This window comes from Oncorhynchus tshawytscha, linkage group LG30, assembly GCF_018296145.1.
Source record: "Oncorhynchus tshawytscha isolate Ot180627B linkage group LG30, Otsh_v2.0, whole genome shotgun sequence".
Lineage (NCBI taxonomy): Eukaryota > Metazoa > Chordata > Actinopteri > Salmoniformes > Salmonidae > Oncorhynchus > Oncorhynchus tshawytscha.
In genome coordinates, this window is record NC_056458.1 from 52,898,102 (window position 1) to 52,919,325 (window position 21,224).

Consider the following 21,224-nt stretch of genomic DNA (forward strand, 5'->3'; position numbering starts at 1 on the left):
CTTTCTCCCCTTCTCTCCCGTCTCTCCTCTTTCTCCCTTTCTCTCCGTCTCTCCTCTTTTCTCCCCTTCTCCCCGTCTCTCCTCTTTCTCCCCTTCTCCCCGTCTCTCCTCTTTCTCCCCTTCTCTCCCCTGTCTCTCCTCTTTCTCTCCGTCTCTCCTCTTTCTCCCCTTCTCTCCGTCTCTCCTCTTTCTCCCCTTCTCTCCGTCTCTCCTCTTCTCTCCCCTTCTCTCCCGTCTCTCCTCTTTCTCCCCCTTCTCTCCGTCTCTCCTCTTTCTCCCCTTCTCTCCGTCTCTCCTCTTTCTCCCCTTCTCCCCGTCTCTCCTCTTTCTCCCCTTCTCTCCGTCTCTCCTCTTTCTCCCCTTCTCTCCTCTTTCTCCCCTTCTCTCCTCTTTCTCCCCGTCTCTCCTCTTTCTCCCCTTCTCCCCGTCTCTCCTCTTTCTCCCTTTCTCCCCGTCTCTCCTCTTTCTCCCCCTTCTCCCCGTCTCTCCTCTTTCTCCCTCCTCTTTCTCCCCGTCTCTCCTCTTTCTCCCCTTCTCTCTTTCTCCCGTCTCTCCTCTTTCTCCTCTTTCTCCCCCTCTCCTCTTCTCTTTCTCCTCTTTCTCCCCGTCTCTCCTCTTTCTCCCCTTCTCCCCGTCTCTCCTCTTTCTCTCCCCTTTCTCTCCGTCTCTCCTCTTTCTCCCCTTTCTCTCCGTCTCTCCTCTTTCTCCCCTTCTCTCCGTCTCTCCTCTTTTCCCCTTCTCCCTTCTCTCCTCTTTCTCCCCTTCTCTCCGTCTCTCCTCTTTCTTTCTCTCCTCTTTCTCTCTTTCTCCTCTTTCTCTTTCCCCGTCTCTCCTCTTTCTCCCCTTCTCTCCGTCTCTCCTCTTTCTCCCCTTCTCCCTCTTTCTCCCTTCTCTCCGTCTCTCCTCTTTCTCCCCTTCTCTCCTTCTCTCCTCTTTCTCCCCTTCTCCCTTTCTCCTCTTTCTCCCTTTCTCCCCTTTCTCCTCTTTCTCCCCTTCTCTCCTCTTTCTCCCCTTCTCCCGTCTCTCCTCTTTCTCCCCTTCTCTCCGTCTCTCCTCTTTTCTCCCTCTTCTCCCCGTCTCTCCTCTTTCTCCCCTTTCTCTCCGTCTCTCCTCTTTCTCCCCTCTTTCTCCCCGTCTCTCCTCTTTCTCCCCTTCTCTCCGTCTCTCCTCTTTCTCCCCTTCTCCCGTCTCTCCTCTTTCTCCCCTCTCTCCGTCTCTCCTCTTTCTCTTTCTCCCCTCTCTCTCTTTTTTCCCCGTCTCTCCTCTTTCTCCCCTTCTCCCCGTCTCTCCTCTTTCTCCCCTTCTCTCCGTCTCTCCTCTTTCTCCCCTTCTCTCCGTCTCTCCTCTTTCTCCTCTTCTCCCCGTCTCTCCTCTTTCTCCCTCTTTCCCCGTCTCTCCTCTTTCTCCCTTCTCTCTCTCTCCTCTTTCTCCCCTTCTCTCTTTCTCCCCGTCTCTCCTCTTTCTCCCTTCTCCCCGTCTCTCCTCTTTCTCCCCTTCTCTCCGTCTCTCCTCTTTCTCCCCTTCTCTCCCTCTCCCCTTCTCTCCTCTTTCTCCCCGTCTCTCCTCTTTCTCCCCTTCTCCCCGTCTCTCCTCTTTCTCCCCTCCGTCTCTCCTCTTTCTCCCCGTCTCTCTCCTCTTTCTCCTCTTTCTCCTCTTTCTTTCCCGTCTCTCCTCTTTCTCCCCGTCTCTCCTCTTTCTCCCCTTCTCCCCGTCTCTCCTCTTTCTCCCCTTCTCCCCGTCTCTCCTCTTTCTCCCCTTTCTCTGTCTCTCCTCTTTCTCCCCCTCTCTCTCTCTTTCTCCCCTCTCCCTTTCTGTCTCTCCTCTTTCTCCCCTTCTCTCCGTCTCTCCTCTTTCTCCCCTTCTCCCCGTCTCTCCTCTTTCTCCCCTTCTCCCCGTCTCTCCTCTTTCTCCCCTTCTCTCTGTCTCTCCTCTTTCTCCCCTTCTCTCTCTGTCTCTCCCCGTCTCTTTCTCCCCTTTTCTGTCTCTCCTCTTTTCTCCCTCTCCCCGTCTCTCCTCTTTCTCTCTCCCTTCTCTCCGTCTCTCCTCTTTCTCCCCTTCTCTCTCTCCTCTTTCTCCCCTCTCTCTCTGTCTCTCCTCTTTTCTCCCCTTCTTCTCTCCTCTTTCTCTCCTTTCTCCCCTTCTCCCCTTCTCTCCTCTTTCTCCCCTTCTCTTTCTCCCTTTCTCCCCTTCTCCCCGTCTCTCCTCTTTCTCCCCTTCTCTCTCTCTCCTCTTTCTCCCCTTCTCTCTGTCTCTCCTCTTTCTCCCTCTCCCCTTCTCTCTGTCTCTCCTCTTCTCCCCTCTCCCCTTCTCTCTCTCTCTCTCCTCTTTCTCCCCTTTCTCCCCTTCTCTCTGTCTCTCCTCTTTCTTTCTCTCCCTTTCTCTCCGTCTCTCCTCTTTCTCCCCTTCTCTCTGTCTCTCCTCTTTCTCCCCTTCTCTCTGTCTCTCCTCTTTCTCCCCTCTCCCCCTTCTCTCTGTCTCTCCTCTTTCTCACCTCTCCCCCTTCTCTCTGTCTCTCCTCTTTCTCACCTCTCCCTTTCTCCTCCTCTCTCTGTCTCTCCTCTTTCTCACCTCTCCCCCTTCTCTCTGTCTCTCCTCTTTCTCACCTCTTTCCCCTTCTCTCTGTCTCTCCTCTTTCTCCCCTCCCCTCTCCCTCCTTCTCATACTCTCCCCCCTTCTCTTTCTTTCTCTCTGTAGAATAAGAAGAAGAAGTCTCGAGGACGGGGGAGGAAAGGAGGAGGGGAGGATGAGGAGAGAGAGGCAGAACCCAGGCTCCAGAGAGGAGGAAGAGGAGGGGAGGCCTGGTCTAAGACCTCGGTACTTCCTTCTCCAGGCGTTCCGTCTCTCTATCCGTTATGGAAGAGGAGCAGTTCTGATTCAGAGTTCTCTGATCCTGAGGGAGCAGCTCACAGTAAACTGAGGTAATGCATTGTCCTGTTCTCTCTCTCTCTGTGTGTGTGTGTGGTAATATATGTGTGTGTGTGTGTTCTCTCCCACCAGGTTGTTCCATGGCAGGGTGTGTGTGTGTGGTAATGTGTGTGTGTTTTCTCTCCCACCAGGTTGTTCCATGGCAGGGTGCGGCAGGGTGTGTTGCTGTGTCTCCTAGCCGTGGTGAAGGCAGTTGAAAAAAGGACGCTGTATGGCTATTGGTCGTCGTTCATACCGGAGGCTCCCATTGGTGGACCTCCTCCTCTCACACTGCTCACTGTAGTACTGAAGGACCCCTCACCCAAGGTAGGTACACACACCTGAAAATAACCCTGGTCTCTCCCTCCAGATGTGTGTTTGTGTGAGGCTGGTCTCTAAACTTCCAGGTGTGTGTGTGTGAGACGCTGGTCTCTCTCCCTCTAGGTGTGTGTGTGTGAGACGCTGGTCTCTCTCCCTCTAGGTGTGTGTGGGACGCTGGTCTCTCTCCCTCTAGGTGTGTGTGTGGGACGCTGGTCTCTCTCCCTCTAGGGTGTGTGTGGGACGCTGGTCTCTCTCCCTCCAGGTGTGTGTGTGAGACGCTGGTCTCTCTCCTCCAGGTGTGTGTGTGAGACGCTGGTCTCTCTCCCTCTAGGTGTGTGTGAGACGCTGGTCTCTCTCCCTCCAGGTGTGTGTGTGAGACGCTGGTCTCTCTCCCTCCAGGTGTGTGTGAGACGCTGGTCTCTCTCCCCCTCCAGGTGTGTGTGTGTGAGACGCTGGTCTCTCTCTCCCTCTAGGTGTGTGTGAGACGCTGGTCTCTCTCTCCCTCTAGGTGTGTGTGAGACGCTGGTCTCTCTCTCCCTCCAGGTGTGTGTGTGAGACGCTGGTCTCTCTCCCTCCAGGTGTGTGTGTGAGACGCTGGTCTCTCTCCCTCCAGGTGCGTGTGTGAGACGCTGGTCTCTCTCCCTCCAGGCGCGTGTGTGAGACGCTGGTCTCTCCCTCCAGGCGCGTGTGTGAGACGCTGGTCTCTCTCTCCCTCCAGGCGCGTGTGTGAGACGCTGGTCTCTCTCTCCCTCCAGGCGCGTGTGTGAGACGCTGGTCTCTCTCTCCCTCCAGGCGCGTGTGTGAGACGCTGGTCTCTCTCTCCCTCCAGGCGCGTGTGTGAGACGCTGGTCTCTCTCTCCCTCCAGGCGCGTGTGTGAGACGCTGGTCTCTCTCTCCCTCCAGGCGCATGTGTGAGACGCTGGTCTCTCTCTCCCTCCAGGCGCGTGTGTGAGACGCTGGTCTCTCTCTCCCTCCAGGTGCGTGTGTGAGACGCTGGTCTCTCTCTCCCTCTAGGTGTGTGTGAGACGCTGGTCTCTCCCTCCAGGCGCCTGTGTGAGACGCTGGTCTCTGTCTCCCTCCAGGCGCGTGTGTGAGACGCTGGTCTCTGTCTCCCTCCAGGCGCGTGTGTGAGACGCTGGTCTCTCTCTCCCTCCAGGCGCGTGTGTGAGACGCTGGTCTCTCTCCCCTCCAGGCGCGTGTGTGAGACGCTGGTCTCTCTCCCTCCAGGCGCTGAGACGCTGGTCTCTCTCTCCCTCCAGGCGCGTGTGTGAGACGCTGGTCTCTCTCTCCCTCCAGGCGCGTGTGTGAGACGCTGGTCTCTCTCTCCCTCCAGGCGCGTGTGTGAGACGCTGGTCTCTCTCCCTCCAGGCGCGTGTGTGAGACGCTGGTCTCTCTCTCCCTCCAGGCGCGTGTGTGAGACGCTGGTCTCTCTCTCCCTCCAGGCGCGTGTGTGAGACGCTGGTCTCTCTCTCCCTCCAGGCGCGTGTGTGAGACGCTGGTCTCTCTCTCCCTCCAGGCGCGTGTGTGAGACGCTGGTCTCTCTCCCTCCAGGCGCGTGTGTGAGACGCTGGTCTCTCCCTCCAGGCGCGTGTGTGAGACGCTGGTCTCTCTCTCCCTCCAGGCGCGTGTGTGAGACGCTGGTCTCTCTCCCTCCAGGCGCGTGTGTGAGACGCTGGTCTCTCTCCCTCCAGGCGCGTGTGTGAGACGCTGTCTCTCTCTCCCTCCAGGCGCGTGTGTGAGACGCTGGTCTCTCTCCCTCCAGGCGCGTGTGTGAGACGCTGGTCTCTCTCTCCCTCCAGGCGCGTGTGTGAGACGCTGGTCTCTCTCTCCCTCCAGGCGCGTGTGTGAGACGCTGGTCTCTCTCTCCCTCCAGGCGCGTGTGTGAGACGCTGGTCTCTCTCCCTCCAGGCGCGTGTGTGAGACGCTGGTCTCTCTCTCCCTCCAGGCGCGTGTGTGAGACGCTGGTCTCTCTCTCCCTCCAGGCGCGTGTGTGAGACGCTGGTCTCTCTCTCCCTCCAGGCGCGTGTGTGAGACGCTGGTCTCTCTCCCTCCAGGCGCGTGTGTGAGACGCTGGTCTCTCTCTCCCTCCAGGCGCGTGTGTGAGACGCTGGTCTCGCTCTCCCTCCAGGTGCGCGTGTGTGAGACGCTGGTCTCGCTCTCCCTCTAGGTGTGTGTGTGTGGGACGCTGGTCTCTCTCCCTCCAGGTGTGTGTGTGAGACGCTGGTCTCTCCCTCTAGGTGTGTGTGTGGGACGCTGGTCTCTCTCCCTCTAGGTGTGTGTGTGGGACGCTGGTCTCTCTCCCTCCAGGTGTGTGTGTGTGAGACGCTGGTCTCTCTCCCTCCAGGTGTGTGTGTGAGACGCTGGTCTCTCTCCCTCTAGGTGTGTGAGACGCTGGTCTCTCTCCCTCTAGGTGTGTGAGACGCTGGTCTCTCTCCCTCCAGGTGTGTGTGTGAGACGCTGGTCTCTCTCCCTCCAGGTGTGTGTGAGACGCTGGTCTCTCTCCCCCTCCAGGTGTGTGTGTGAGACGCTGGTCTCTCTCTCCCTCTAGGTGTGTGTGAGACGCTGGTCTCTCTCTCCCTCTAGGTGTGTGTGAGACGCTGGTCTCTCTCTCCCTCTAGGGTGTGTGAGACGCTGGTCTCTCTCTCCCTCCAGGCGCGTGTGTGAGACGCTGGTCTCTCTCCCTCCAGGCGCGTGTGTGAGACGCTGGTCTCTCTCCCTCCAGGCGCGTGTGTGAGACGCTGGTCTCTCTCCCTCCAGGCGCGTGTGTGAGACGCTGTCTCTCTCTCCCTCCAGGCGCGTGTGTGAGACGCTGGTCTCTCTCTCCCTCCAGGCGCGTGTGTGAGACGCTGGTCTCTCTCTCCCTCCAGGCGCGTGTGTGAGACGCTGGTCTCTCTCTCCTCCAGGCGCGTGTGTGAGACGCTGGTCTCTCTCTCCCTCCAGGCGCGTGTGTGAGACGCTGGTCTCTCTCTCCCTCCAGGCGCGTGTGTGAGACGCTGGTCTCTCTCTCCCTCCAGGCGCGTGTGTGAGACGCTGGTCTCTCTCTCCCTCCAGGCGCGTGTGTGAGACGCTGGTCTCTCTCTCCCTCCAGGCGCGTGTGTGAGACGCTGGTCTCTCTCTCCTCCAGGCGCGTGTGTGAGACGCTGGTCTCTCTCCTCCAGGCGCGTGTGTGAGACGCTGGTCTCTCTCCCTCCAGGCGCGTGTGTGAGACGCTGGTCTCTCTCTCCCTCCAGGCGCGTGTGTGAGACGCTGGTCTCCCTCCAGGCGCGTGTGTGAGACGCTGGTCTCTCTCTCCCTCCAGGCGCGCGTGTGTGAGACGCTGGTCTCGCTCCCTCCAGGTGCGCGTGTGTGAGACGCTGGTCTCGCTCTCCCTCCAGGTGCGCGTGTGTGAGACGCTGGTCTCGCTCTCCCTCCAGGTGCGCGTGTGTGAGACGCTGGTCTCGCTCTCCCTCCAGGTGCGCGTGTGTGAGACGCTGGTCTCGCTCTCCCTCCAGGTGCGCGTGTGTGAGACGCTGGTCTCTCTCCTCCAGGTGCGCGTGTGTGAGACGCTGGTCTCTCTCCCTCCAGGTGCGCGTGTGTGAGACGCTGGTCTCTCTCTCCCTCCAGGTGCGCGTGTGTGAGACGCTGGTCTCTCTCCCTCCAGGTGCGCGTGTGTGAGACGCTGGTCTCTCTCTCCCTCCAGGTGCGCGTGTGTGAGACGCTGGTCTCTCCCGCCAGGTGCTCGTGTGTGAGACGCTGGTCTCTCTCTCCCTCCAGGTGCGCGTGTGTGAGACGCTGGTCTCTCTCTCCCTCCAGGTGCGCGTGTGTGAGACGCTGGTCTCTCTCTCCTCCAGGTGCGGGTGTGAGACGCTGGTCTCTCTCCCTCCAGGTGTGCGGGTGTGAGACGCTGGTCTCTCTCTCCCTCCAGGTGCGCGGGTGTGAGACGCTGGTCTCTCTCTCCCTCCAGGTGCGGGTGTGAGACGCTGGTCTCTCTCTCCCTCCAGGTGCGCGGGTGTGAGACGCTGGTCTCTCTCTCCCTCCAGGTGCGCGGGTGTGAGACGCTGGTCTCTCTCTCCCTCCAGGTGGTGTGAGACGCTGGTCTCTCTCTCCCTCCAGGTGCGCGGGTGTGAGACGCTGGTCTCTCTCTCCTCCAGGTGCGCGGGTGTGAGACGCTGGTCTCTCTCTCCCTCCAGGTGCGCGGGTGTGAGACGCTGGTCTCTCTCCCTCCAGGTGCGCGGGTGTGAGTCGCTGGTCTCTCTCTCCCTCCAGGTGCGCGGGTGTGAGACGCTGGTCTCTCTCTCCCTCCAGGTGCGCGGGTGTGAGACGCTGGTCTCTCTCTCCCTCCAGGTGCGCGTGTGTGAGACGCTGGTCTCTCTCTCCCTCCAGGTGCGCGTGTGTGAGACGCTGGTCTCTCTCTCCCTCCAGGTGCGCGTGTGTGAGACGCTGGTCTCTCACTCCCTCCAGGTGCGTGTGAGAGACGCTGGTCTCTCTCTCCTTCCAGGTGCGCGTGTGTGAGACGCTGGTCTCTCACTCCCTCCAGGTGCGCGTGTGAGAGACGCTGGTCTCTCTCTCCCTCCAGGTGCGCGTGTGTGAGACGCTGGTCTCTCTCTCCCTCCAGGTGCGCGTGTGTGAGACGCTGGTCTCTCTCCCTCCAGGTGCGCGTGTGTGAGACGCTGGTCTCTCTCTCCCTCCAGGTGCGCGTGTGTGAGACGCTGGTCTCTCTCTCCCTCCAGGTGCGCGTGTGTGAGACGCTGGTCTCTCTCTCCCTCCAGGTGCGCGTGTGTGAGACGCTGGTCTCTCTCTCCCTCCAGGTGCGCGTGTGTGAGACGCTGGTCTCTCTCTCCTCAGGTGCGCGTGTGTGAGACGCTGGTCTCTCTCTCCCTCCAGGTGCGCGTGTGTGAGACGCTGGTCTCTCTCTCCCTCCAGGTGCGCGTGTGTGAGACGCTGGTCTCTCTCTCCCTCCAGGTGCGCGTGTGTGAGACGCTGGTCTCTCTCTCCCTCCAGGTGCGCGTGTGAGACGCTGGTCTCTCTCTCCCTCCAGGTGCGCGTGTGAGACGCTGGTCTCTCTCTCCATCCAGGTGCGTGTTTGTGTAATGCTGGTCTCTCTCCCTCCAGGTGCGTGCGTGTGCACTCCAGGTGGTGTCTGCATTGCTAGATGGTTCTCGTCAGTTCCTGGGCGTGGCTGAAGACTTGGCTCCAGCCAGAACCTCGTACACTCCATTCTCCTTCTCCCTCGCCACCGCCGTCCGCGAGCTTCACCGCTCGCTCTCCCTCGCTCTGCTGGCCGAGGCCTCTGCTCACACGCTCACTCAGATCATCAAGGTGACTCACTCACTCACTCAGATCATCAAGGTGACTCACTCACTCACTCAGATCATCAAGGTGACTCACTCACTCACTCAGATCATCAAGGTGAGTCTCACACATTACACCACACTGATAATCTGTGACCGTTTGACCTGTGTGTGTTTCAGTGCCTGGCTCACCTGGTGTGTAATGCTCCCTATAACCGCCTGAGACCCGGCCTGCTCAGCCCGCTGTGGAGACAGATACAACCCTACCTCCGACACAGAGGTACACACAGCACACACACACACACACACACACACACACACACACACACACCTACCTCTGGCACCAGTCTGTGTGTTCTTACAGACTTTGTGTTCTCTCCTAGACGTGAACGTGCGGGTGTCTGTTCTGACACTGTATGGAGCGTTGGTGTCGTCCCAAGCCCCTCTTTCTGAGGTACAGCTACTCCTTACACACACCTCTCAGGAGACTGGGCTGAGCTGGAGGCAGAGGGAGGGCTTTTCCTCACCTCACACTCCACCCTCCCACAAATACCACAACTCACACACACCTCGGGGCTCACATACTCCAGGAGAGGAGGAGCCAGGCGTGCCCTGGCTGCTGCAGCTGTGTGTGTCGCTTGTCACTCAACCCAAAGACGACCAATCAGACAGCGAGGGTCCAGGAGGAGGAGGGGCTACAGCTCTAGAGCCCTCGCCAGTCCGCCTGGAGGCCTTACAGGTCAGAAAGACATTTCGCCTATTTAGCGTCAGTAGATGGTTAGTTTGTAGCTAGCTAGCATCAGTAGATTGTTAGATTGTAGCTAGCTAGCGTCAGTAGATGATTAGTTCGTAGCTGGCTAGCGTCAGTAGATGGTTCGTTTGTAGCTAACTAGCGTCAGTAGATGGTTAGTTTGTAGCTAACTTGCGTCAGTAGATGGTTAGTTCGTAGCTAGCTAGCCACAGTAGATGATTTAGTTTGTAGCTAGCATCAGTAGATGATTAGTTCGTCGCTGGCTAGCCTCAGTAGATGATTAGTTTGTAGCTAGCTAGCGTCAGTAGATGGTTAGTTTGTAGCTAGCTAGCGTCAGTAGATGGTTAGTTTGTAGCTAGCTAGCGTCAGTAGATGGTTAGTTTGTAGCTAGCTAGCGTCAGTAGATGGTTAGTTTGTAGCTAACTAGCGTCAGTAGATGGTTAGTTTGTAGCTAGCTAGCGTCAGTAGATGGTTAGTTTGTAGCTAGCTAGCGTCAGAGCTAAAATACCACCCCTGCAGGATTAACGACTAAACTAGTCCCTGTCTACCCAATGGCAGTTCCGTTATTTCTTGCCCCTCCACTGAGCTAGGGACTGCTCCCCAAACTCAATAGTAAGGGCCTTACAGTAGTGGGTTATCCCATTTAGCCTAGAAGAAGTCTCAAAAAATAAAGTCTGGTTCATTGAAAGAAAGTTTATTTTCCAATGCTTCTGTGAAATGAGGCCAGTGCTTTTATGAAGCACTCGTTTCCTAAAATGATGTCTCACTCTTTCTACAGTTCTATTGGGTGATCTTAATAAATGTTCTGTTTATAGTGTGAACTATCTTGGGGTCGTGTGATATACGTGAGGGTTGGGGGGGGGGACCCCCCCGGGGGGGACCCCCCCTTGCCCTCAGAACAGCCTAATTCGTCGGGGCACAGGGATGCTGGCGAGGACTGGCCACCCCTCAGAGCCTGGTTCCTCTCTAGGTTTCTTACTAGGTTCCTGCCTTTTTATAGGGAGTTTTTCCTAGCTGTCTTTCTGTATAGCACTTTGTGACATCGGCTGATGTAAAACGGGCTTTATAAATATATTTGATTGATTGATTAACACACTTCACCCAGTGGTGCAAGCAAAACAGACTCTTTCTTAACGTGAAAAAACCCAGGAAATAACAAACTTCCGAACTAAAAAAGACGACACCAGACCTATCCACATGGTCTCAGAACAGATAGAATCAATTGAGCAGTACAAATATCTTGGAACTATAACTGACTCCAAATGCTCCTGGACTGCAAACACACAACAGATATACAAAAATGACACCGCCTGTATTTCATGAGGAGATTAAATAAATTATCAGGTCAATAAAAGAAAATCAACCATATTTTACACATCCTTTGTTCAGTGGTTTGGCTTTCTGTTTCCAAGCCTGGTTCAATCAACTATCCATCGCAAATGAAAACCAACTAGAGAGTACTAGCTCCTACCGTCACTTTCAACCAGGATTACCAGCTCCTACCGTCACTCTCAGCCAGGATTACCAGCTCCTACCGTCACTCTCAGCCAGGATTTTTTTTATTTTACCTTTATTTAACTAGGCAAGTCAGTTAAGAACAAATTCTTATTTTCAATGACGGCCTAGGAACAGTGGGTTAACTGCCTGTTCAGGGGCAGAACGACAGATTTGTACCTTGTCAGCTCGGGGGTTTTGAACTTGCAACCTTCCGGTTACTAGCTCTAACCACTAGGCTACCCTGCCGCCCCGATTACCAGCTCCTACCGTCACTCTCAGCCAGGAGTACCAGCTCCTTCTGTCACTCTCAACCAGGAGTACCAGCTCCTTCTGTCATTCTCAACCAGGAGTACCAGCTCCTTCTGTCATTCTCAACCAGGAGTACCAGCTCCTTCTGTCATTCTCAACCAGGAGTACCAGCTCCTTCTGTCATTCTCAACCAGGAGTACCAGCTCCTTCCGTCACTCTCAACCAGGATTACCAGCTCCTTCCGTCACTCAGATGGGGCTGTGATTAGAATACAAAACTGACAGACGGGGCTGTGATTTAGAATACAAACTGACAGACGGGGCTGTGATTTAGAATACAAACTGACAGACGGGGCTGTGATTTAGAATACAAACTGACAGCCGGGGCTGTGATTAGAATTAGAATACAAACTGACAGCCGGGGCTGTGATTAGAATACAAACTGACAGCCGGGGCTGTGATTTAGAATACAAACTGACAGACGGGGCTGTGATTTAGAATACAAACTGACAGACGGGGCTGTGATTTAGAATACAAACTGACAGACGGGGCTGTGATTTAGAATACAAACTGACAGACGGGGCTGTGATTAGAATACAAACTGACAGACGGGGCTGTGATTAGAATACAAACTGACAGACGGGGCTGTGATTAGAATACAAACTGACAGACGGGGCTGTGATTAGAATACAAACTGACAGACGGGGCTGTGATTAGAATACAAACTGACAGACGGGGCTGTGATTTAGAATACAAACTGACAGCCGGGGCTGTGATTAGAATACAAACTGACAGACGGGGCTGTGATTAGAATACAAACTGACAGACGGGGCTGTGATTAGAATACAAACTGACAGACGGGGCTGTGATTAGAATACAAACTGACAGATGATTAGAATACAAACTGACAGACGGGGCTGTGATTAGAATACAAACTGACAGACGGGGCTGTGATTAGAATACAAACTGACAGACGGGGCTGTGATTAGAATACAAACTGACAGACGGGGCTGTGATTAGAATACAAACTGACAGACGGGGCTGTGATTAGAATACAAACTGACAGACGGGGCTGTGATTTAGAATACAAACTGACAGACGGGGCTGTGATTTAGAATACAAACTGACAGACGGGGCTGTGATTTAGGAATACAAACTGACAGACGGGGCTTGATTAGAATACAAACTGACAGACGGGGCTGTGATTAGAATACAAACTGACAGACGGGGCTGTGATTAGAATACAAACTGACAGACGGGGCTGTGATTTACAAACTGACAGCCGGGCTGTGATTAGAATACAAACTGACAGCCGGGGCTGTGATTAGAATACAAACTGACAGACGGGGCTGTGATTAGAATACAAACTGACAGACGGGGCTGTGATTAGAATACAAACTGACAGACGGGGCTGTGATTAGAATACAAACTGACAGACGGGGCTGTGATTAGAATACAAACTGACAGCCGGGGCTGTGATTAGAATACAAACTGACAGACGGGGCTGTGATTAGAATACAAACTGACAGACGGGGCTGTGATTAGAATACAAACTGACAGACGGGGCTGTGATTAGAATACAAACTGACAGACGGGGCTGTGATTAGAATACAAACTGACAGACGGGGCTGTGATTAGAATACAAACTGACAGACGGGGCTGTGATTAGAATACAAACTGACAGACGGGGCTGTGATTAGAATACAAACTGACAGACGGGGCTGTGATTAGAATACAAACTGACAGACGGGGCTGTGATTAGAATACAAACTGACAGACGGGGCTGTGATTAGAATACAAACTGACAGACGGGGCTGTGATTAGAATACAAACTGACAGACGGGGCTGTGATTAGAATACAAACTGACAGACGGGGCTGTGATTTAGAATACAAACTGACAGACGGGGCTGTGATTTAGAATACAAACTGACAGCCGGGGCTGTGATTAGAATTAGAATACAAACTGACAGCCGGGGCTGTGATTAGAATTAGAATACAAACTGACAGCCGGGGCTGTGATTAGAATACAAACTGACAGCCGGGGCTGTGATTAGAATTAGAATACAAACTGACAGCCGGGGCTGTGATTAGAATACAAACTGACAGCCGGGGCTGTGATTAGAATACAAACTGACAGTAATGTCCCAGCAGCGTGATAATGTATTATCTGTGAAGAATATTAACCTTGGAAGTTAGAGCACAACCGCTGAATAAAAAGTATTATTTTGTATTATTTCTTGGGACAATTTTATTTGATTGGCTTTTCATTTTTTTGAGAACGGCCCGAAAGCAAGCATTTACCGGCTAATGGAAACCTGTGTGTGTGACTGTTAGGTGCTAGCCCACCTGGTGCGTGGTTACTTCCCTCTGTGCCAGGCGTGTCTCTGTGAGCTGGGGCAGGTGAGCGCACGTTGCCTCCGAGAGACAGACCCCTCCATTCAACTACACGGAGCCAAGGTGACACACACTCATCAATGTGCAGTTTGTTTAATTTATTGAATCATGTGGAATAACGAGACAAACATAACATCTCTCTCCGTAGTTACTAGAGGAGTTGGGGACAGGTATCATCCAACAGTACAGACCAGACAACAGCCAGTCAGAGAGCTGCAGGGTCCCCATCTCACAGGTACACCTCTGTCTGGCCCTCTGCCACAACTGTCTGTCTGTTCCCTCAGGTCTGGAGGAAAAGCAAGTAATTTCACTACCCAAGAATAGCAAAGAATCATTTACTGGCTCAAATAGCTGACCAATCAGCCTGTTACCAACCCTTAATTTGACCAGATACAAAGCTATTTCACATTAAACAACAGACTTTCAGCACACTTATAGGGAAGGACACTCAACAAGCACAGCACTTACATAAATGACTGATGTTTGGCTGAGAGAAAAACATTTTTAAAAGATTGTGGGGTCTGTGTTAGACTTCATCGGGTGCTTCTTGAAATGGGTTTCCATGGCCTAAGATCACCATGCGCAATGCCAAGCGTTGGCTGGAGTGGTGTAAAGCTCGCCGCTGTTGGACTCTGGAGCAATGGAAACGAGATCTGTGGAGTGATGAATCACGCTTGGCATAGTGCCAACTGTAAAGTTTGGTGGGGGAGGAATAGGGGTCATGGGCTGTTTTTGGTTCGGGCTAGGCCCCTTCGTTCAAGGGAAGGAAAATCTTAAGGCTACAGCATACAATAACATTCCAGATGATTCTCTGCTTCCACAGTATGGGGAAGGCCTGTTCCTGTTTCAGCATGACAATGCCCCCGTGCACAAAGTGAGGTCTATATATTGTTTTGTCGAGATCGTTGTGGAAGAACTTGACTGCCTGCACAGAGCCCTGACTTCAACCTCATCGAACACCTTTGGGATGAATTGGAAAGCTGACTGCGAGCCAGGACTAATCGCCCAACATCAGTGACCGACCTCACTAATGCTCTTATGGCTGAATGGAAGTCCCTGCAGCAATGTTCCAACATATAGTGGAAAGCCTTCCCAGAAGAGTGGAGGCTGTTACAGCAGCAGAGGGGGGGGGTGGACCAACTCCATGTTAATGGCCATGATTTTGGAATGAGATGTTCAACTAGCAGTTGTCCATATACTTTTGGTGATGCAGTGTATGTTATGGTAGAGTAATACTGTATTATGTTGTATGTGATTGGACCCCAGGAAGAATAGCTGCTGCCTTGGCAGGAACTAATGGGGATCCCTAATAAACCCCAGGTAGAATAGCTGCTGCCTTGGCAGGAACTAATGGGGATCCATAATAAACCCCAGGAAGAGTAGCTGCTGCCTTGGCAGGAACTAATGGGCATCCCTAATAAACCCTAGGAAGAATAGCTGCTGCCTTGGCAGGAACTAATGGGGATCCATAATAAACCCCAGGAAGAGTAGCTGCTGCCTGTCCAATCACATACAATAGAATAATACATTATTACACACTACCACATGCATGACCAAAAGTATGTGGACAGTATGTGTCTGGCTAACCTGTCTGTCTGGCTAACCTGTCTGCCTGTCTAGCCTGTCTGTCTAAGCTGTCTAAACTGTCTGTCGTTCTAAACTCTCTGTCTGTCTAACGTGTCTAATTGCGTGTGTGCTGCAGGTGGTCCAGTTCTGGGTGGATGTATTGAGTGGTCCGCTGAACGGAGCTCTTCAGAGTCATCAGCATCCTACTCTACAGACCAGCGCCTGTGACACCCTCTCCTCTATCCTGCCACAGGCCTTCACACAGCTACCTGTAGGTACCCTCTATCCTGCCACAGGCCTTCACACAGCTACCTGTAGGTACCCTCTATCCTGCCACAATCCTTCACACAGCTACCTGTAGGTACCCTCTATCCTGCCACAGGCCTTCACACAGCTACCTGAAGGTACCCTCTATCCTGCCACAGGCCTTCACACAGCTACCTGTAGGTACCCTCTATCCTGCCACAATCCTTCACACAGCTACCTGTAGGTACCCTCTATCCTGCCACAATCCTTCACACAGCTACCTGTAGGTACCCTCTATCCTGCCACAATCCTTCACACAGCTACCTGTATGTACCCTCTATCCTGCTCGTTCCTTGGCAGGCACTCAATTTCAAGCTGCTTTATTGGCATGAAAAACATTGTCATTATTGCCATAGCAACAATGTATACAATATACATTGTATTAAAATAAAGAAGAAGAATAATATAAAATAGTAATTAAGTTAAATAAATTAATACAATACAATTGTAACAGTCAACAGTAGAAATATTTGTTTTTTATTTTTTTATTTAACTAGGCAAGTCAGTTAAGAACAAATTCTTATTTTCAATGACGGCCTAGGAACAGTGGGTTAACTGCCTGTTCAGGGGCAGAACAACAGATTTGTACCTTATCAGCGCGGGAATTCAATCTTGCAACCTTCTGGTTGCTAGTCCAACGCTCTAACCACTAGTCTACCTGCCGCCCCAATATAATGCATATAAAAGGCTAACCATTAAAATATAACTAACTTATAACTGGCATCCTCACCATTACATCAGTACTACAACTACCATCATCATTACTACCACTACCACCATCATCATCATCACTACCATCATTACTACCATCACCATCATTACTATCACTATGGTCACCATCATTACTATCACTACCATCATCATTACTACCACTACCATCATCATTACTACCACTACCGTCATCATCATTACTATCACTACCGTCATCATCATTACTATCACTACCGTCATCATCATTACTATCACTCATGTCACCATCATTACTATCACTACCGGCATCATCATTACTACCACTACCATCATCTATTACTACCACTACCATCATCATTCATCACTATGGTCACCATCATTACTATCACTATGGTCATCATCATTACTACCACTACCATCATCATTACTACCACTCATCATCATTACTACCACTACCGTCATCAGTCATTACTATCACTAATCATCATTACTATCACTACCGTCATCATCATTACTATCACTACCGTCATCATCATTACTATCATTACCGGCATCATCATTACTATCACTACCGGCATCATCATTACTATCACTACCGGCATCATCATTACTATCACTACCGTCATCATCATTACTATCACTACCGTCATCATCATTACTATCACTCATGTCACCATCATTACTATCACTACCGGCATCATCATTACTACCACTACCATCAGTACTATCACTACCGTCATCATCATTGCTATCACTACCGTCATCATCATTACTATCACTACCGTCATCATCATTACTACCACTACCATCAGTACTATCACTACCATCATCATCATTACTACCACTACCACCATCAGTATTACTATCACTAACATCATTACTATCACTACCGGCATCATCATTACTATCACTACCGTCATCATCATTACTATCATTACCGGCATCATCATTACTATCACTACCGGCATCATCATTACTATCACTACCGGCATCATCATTACTACCACTACCATCATCATTACTATCACTAACATCATTACTATCACTACCGGCATCATCATTACTATCACTACCATCATCACTACCGTCATCATCACTACTATCACTACCGTCATCATCATTACTACCACTACCACCATCATCATTACTATCACTACCATCATCATCATCACCATCACTACCGTCATCATCATTACTACCACTACCATCAGTACTATCACTACCGTCATCATCATTACTACCACTACCATCATCATTATTACTATCACTACCATCAGTACTATCACTACCATCATCATCATTACTACCACTACCACCATCATCACTACCATCATTACTATCACTACCGTCATCATCATTACTATCACTACCGTCATCATCACTACCGTCATCATCATTACTATCACTACCATCAGTACTATCACCACCGTCATCATTACTACCACTACCATCACTACTATCACTACCGTCATCATCATTACTACCACTATCACTACCATCAGTACTATCACTACCGTCATCATCATTACTACCACTACCACCATCATCATTACTATCACTACCATCAGTACTATCACTACCATCATCATCACTACCGTCATCATCATTACTACCACTACCACCATCATCATTACTATCACTACCATCAGTACTATCACTAACATCATCATCATTACTATCACTACTATCACTACCGGCATCATCATTACTACCACTACCATCATCATCATTACTATCACTACCATCATCATCATTACTATCACTACCATCATCATCATTACTATCACTACCGGCATCATCATTACTATCATTACCGGCATCATCATTACTATCATTACCGGCATCATCATTACTATCACTACCGGCATCATCATTACTATCACTACCGGCATCATCATTACTATCACTACCATCAGTACTATCACTACCATCAGTACTATCACTACTGCCATCATTATTACTATCACTACCGTCATCATCATTACTATCACTACCGTCATCATCACCACTATCACTACCGTCATCATCATTACTATTACTATCACTATCATCACCACTATCACTACCGTCATCATCATTACTATCACTATCACTACCGTCATCATCATTACTATCACTATCATCATTACTATCACTACCGTCATCATCATTACTATCACTACCGTCATCATCACTACTATCACTACCGTCATCATTACTACCACTACCATCACTACTATCACTACCGTCATCATCATCATTACTACCACTACCACCATCATCATTACTATCACTACCATCAGTACTATCACTACCATCATCATCACTACCGTCATCATCATTACACCACTACCACCATCATCATTACTATCACTACCATCAGTACTATCACTACCATCATCATCATTACTACCATCACCATCACTACAGTCATCATCACTACCATCACTACTATCACTACCGTCATCATCATTACTACCACTACCATCATCATTATTACTATCACTACCATCAGTACTATCACTACCATCATCATCATTACTACCATCACCATCACTACAGTCATCATTACTACCATCACCATCACTACCGTCATCATCATTACTACCACTACCATCACTACTATCACTACCGTCATCATCATTACTACCACTACCATCATCATCATTACTATCACTACCATCATCATCATCACTTTCACTACCATCATTACTACCACCTCCATCACCCCTACCCATACCAGTACTACCGTCACCCCTACTACCCATACCAGTACTACCGTCACCCCTACTACCCATACCAGTACTACAGTCACCCATACCAGTTCTAGCATCACCCCTACTACCAGTACTACAGTCACCCCTACTACCTGTACCAGTACTATCATCACCCTTACTACTGATACCAGTACTACCGTCACCCCTACTCCCCGTACCAGTACTACCGTCACCCCTACTACCCGTACCAGTACTACCATCACCCTTACTACTGATACCAGTAGTACAGTCACCCCTACTACCCATACCAGTACTACCGTCACCCCTACTACCCGTACCAGTACTACCATCACCCTTACTACTGATACCAGTAGTACAGTCACCCCTACTACCCATACCAGTACTACCGTCACCCCTACTACCCATACCCGTACTACAGTCACCCTTACCTCCCGTACCACTACTACCGTCACTTAACTGATGTCTTTACCATCACCCCATCTACCCATACCAGTACTATAGTCACCCCTACTACCCGTACCAGTACTATAGTCACCCCTACTACCCGTACAAGTACTAGTCCCCCCTACTACCCGTACCAGTACTAGTCACCCCTACTCCCCGTACCAGTACTACCATCACCCCTTCTACCCGTACCACTACTACCGTCACTTAACTGATGTCTTTACCATCACCCCATCTACCCATACCAGTACTACAGTCACCCCTACTACCCGTACCAGTACTACAGTCAGCCCTACTACCCATACCAGTACTACAGTCAGCCCTACTACCCATACCAGTACTAGTCAGCCCTACTACCCATACCAGTACTACCATCACCCCTTCTACCCATACCAGTACTACAGTCACTCTTAATACCAGTACCAGTACTACCTTCACCCCTACTACCTGTACCAGTACTACCGTCACCCCTACTAACCGTACCCATCTACCATCACTACCATCACCATCTACCATCACCCTTACTACTGATACCAGTACTACATCACCCCTTCTACCCATACCAGTACTACAGTCACCCCTAATACCAGTACTACCGTCACCCCTACTACCAGTACCACCGTACAGTCACCCCTACTACCCATACCAGTACTACAGTCAGCCCTACTACCCATACCAGTACTACCATCACCCCTTCTACCCATACCAGTACTACAGTCACCCTTAATACCAGTACCAGTACTACCTTCACCCCTACTACCCGTACCAGTACTACCGTCACCCCTACTATCCGTACCAGTACTACCGTCACCCCTACTAACCGTACCCATCTACCATCACTACCATCAGCATCTACCATCACCTACTACCATCACCCTTACTACTGATACCAGTACTACATCACCCCTTCTACCCATACCAGTACTACAGTCACCCCTAATACCAGTAGTACCGTCACCCCTACTACCAGTACCAGTACTACAGTCACCCATACTACCAATACTACCATCACCCCTACTATCCATACCAGTACTACCATCACCCCTACTACCAGTACCAGTACTACAGTCACCCATACCAGTACTACCATCACCCCTACTAACCGTACCAGTACTACAGTCCACTACTATCCGTACCAGTACTACAGTCCCCTACTACCCGTACCAGTACTACAGTCACCTACTACCCGTACCAGTACTACAGTCTCCTACTACCAGTACTACAGTCACCTACTACCAGTACCAGTACTACAGTCACCTACTAGCCGTACCAGTACTACAGTCACCTACTACCCGTACCAGTACTACAGTCACCTACTACCCGTACCAGTACTACAGTCACCTACTACCCGTACCAGTACTACAGTCACCTACTACCCGTACCAGTACTACAGTCACCTACTACCCGTACCAGTACTACAGTCACCTACTACCCGTACCAGTACCACAGTCACCTACTACCCGTACCAGTACCACAGTCACCTACTACCCGTACCAGTACCACAGTCACCTACTACCCGTACCAGTACTACAGTCACCTACTACCCGTACCAGTACTACAGTCACCTACTACCCGTACCAGTACTCCCGTCACCCCTACTACCCGTACCAGTACTACCATCACCCCCTACTACCCATACCAGTACCTACAGTCACCCCTACTACCCATACCAGTACCTACAGTCACCCGTTTTGATAGCCTTTAGCCGCACCCTCATCCTACTCCTCCTCTGTTCCGCGGGTGATGTGGAGGTAAACCCAGGCCCTGCATGTCCCCAGGCACCTTCATTTGTTGACTTCTGTGATTGAAAAAGCCTTGGTTTCATGCAAGTTTGTTTTACTCACTGCTTTAGCACACTCTGCCAACCCTGATGTCCTTGCTGTGTCTGAATCCTGGTTTAGGAAGGCCACCAAAAATGTCCATACCAAACTATAACATTTTCCGTCAAGATAGAACTGCCAAAGGGGGAAGAGTTGCAGTCTACTGCAGAGATAGCCTGCAAAGTAATGTCACATCTTTCCAGGTCCATACCCAAACAGTTCGAACTTCTAATTTAAAAAATTAATCTCTCCAGAAATAAGTCTCTCACTGTTGCCGCCTGCTACCGACCCCCAT

The 21,224-nt window shown here is 51.1% G+C and overlaps 1 protein-coding gene across 1 annotated transcript in view; it reads left to right on the forward strand.

The window, feature by feature from the left end:
- Window positions 1-21,224, forward strand: part of heatr6 (HEAT repeat containing 6) — a gene marked incomplete at its 3' end in the record, with an annotated part of 42,282 nt that overhangs the window by 14,636 nt on the left and 6,422 nt on the right. Inside the window, 8 exon segments of the mRNA XM_042309247.1 lie at window positions 2,695-2,918; window positions 3,057-3,231; window positions 8,317-8,523; window positions 8,676-8,775; window positions 8,879-9,234; window positions 13,327-13,449; window positions 13,535-13,621; window positions 15,089-15,223. Of these exon segments, the coding sequence (XP_042165181.1) occupies window positions 2,695-2,918; window positions 3,057-3,231; window positions 8,317-8,523; window positions 8,676-8,775; window positions 8,879-9,234; window positions 13,327-13,449; window positions 13,535-13,621; window positions 15,089-15,223 (1,407 nt within the window).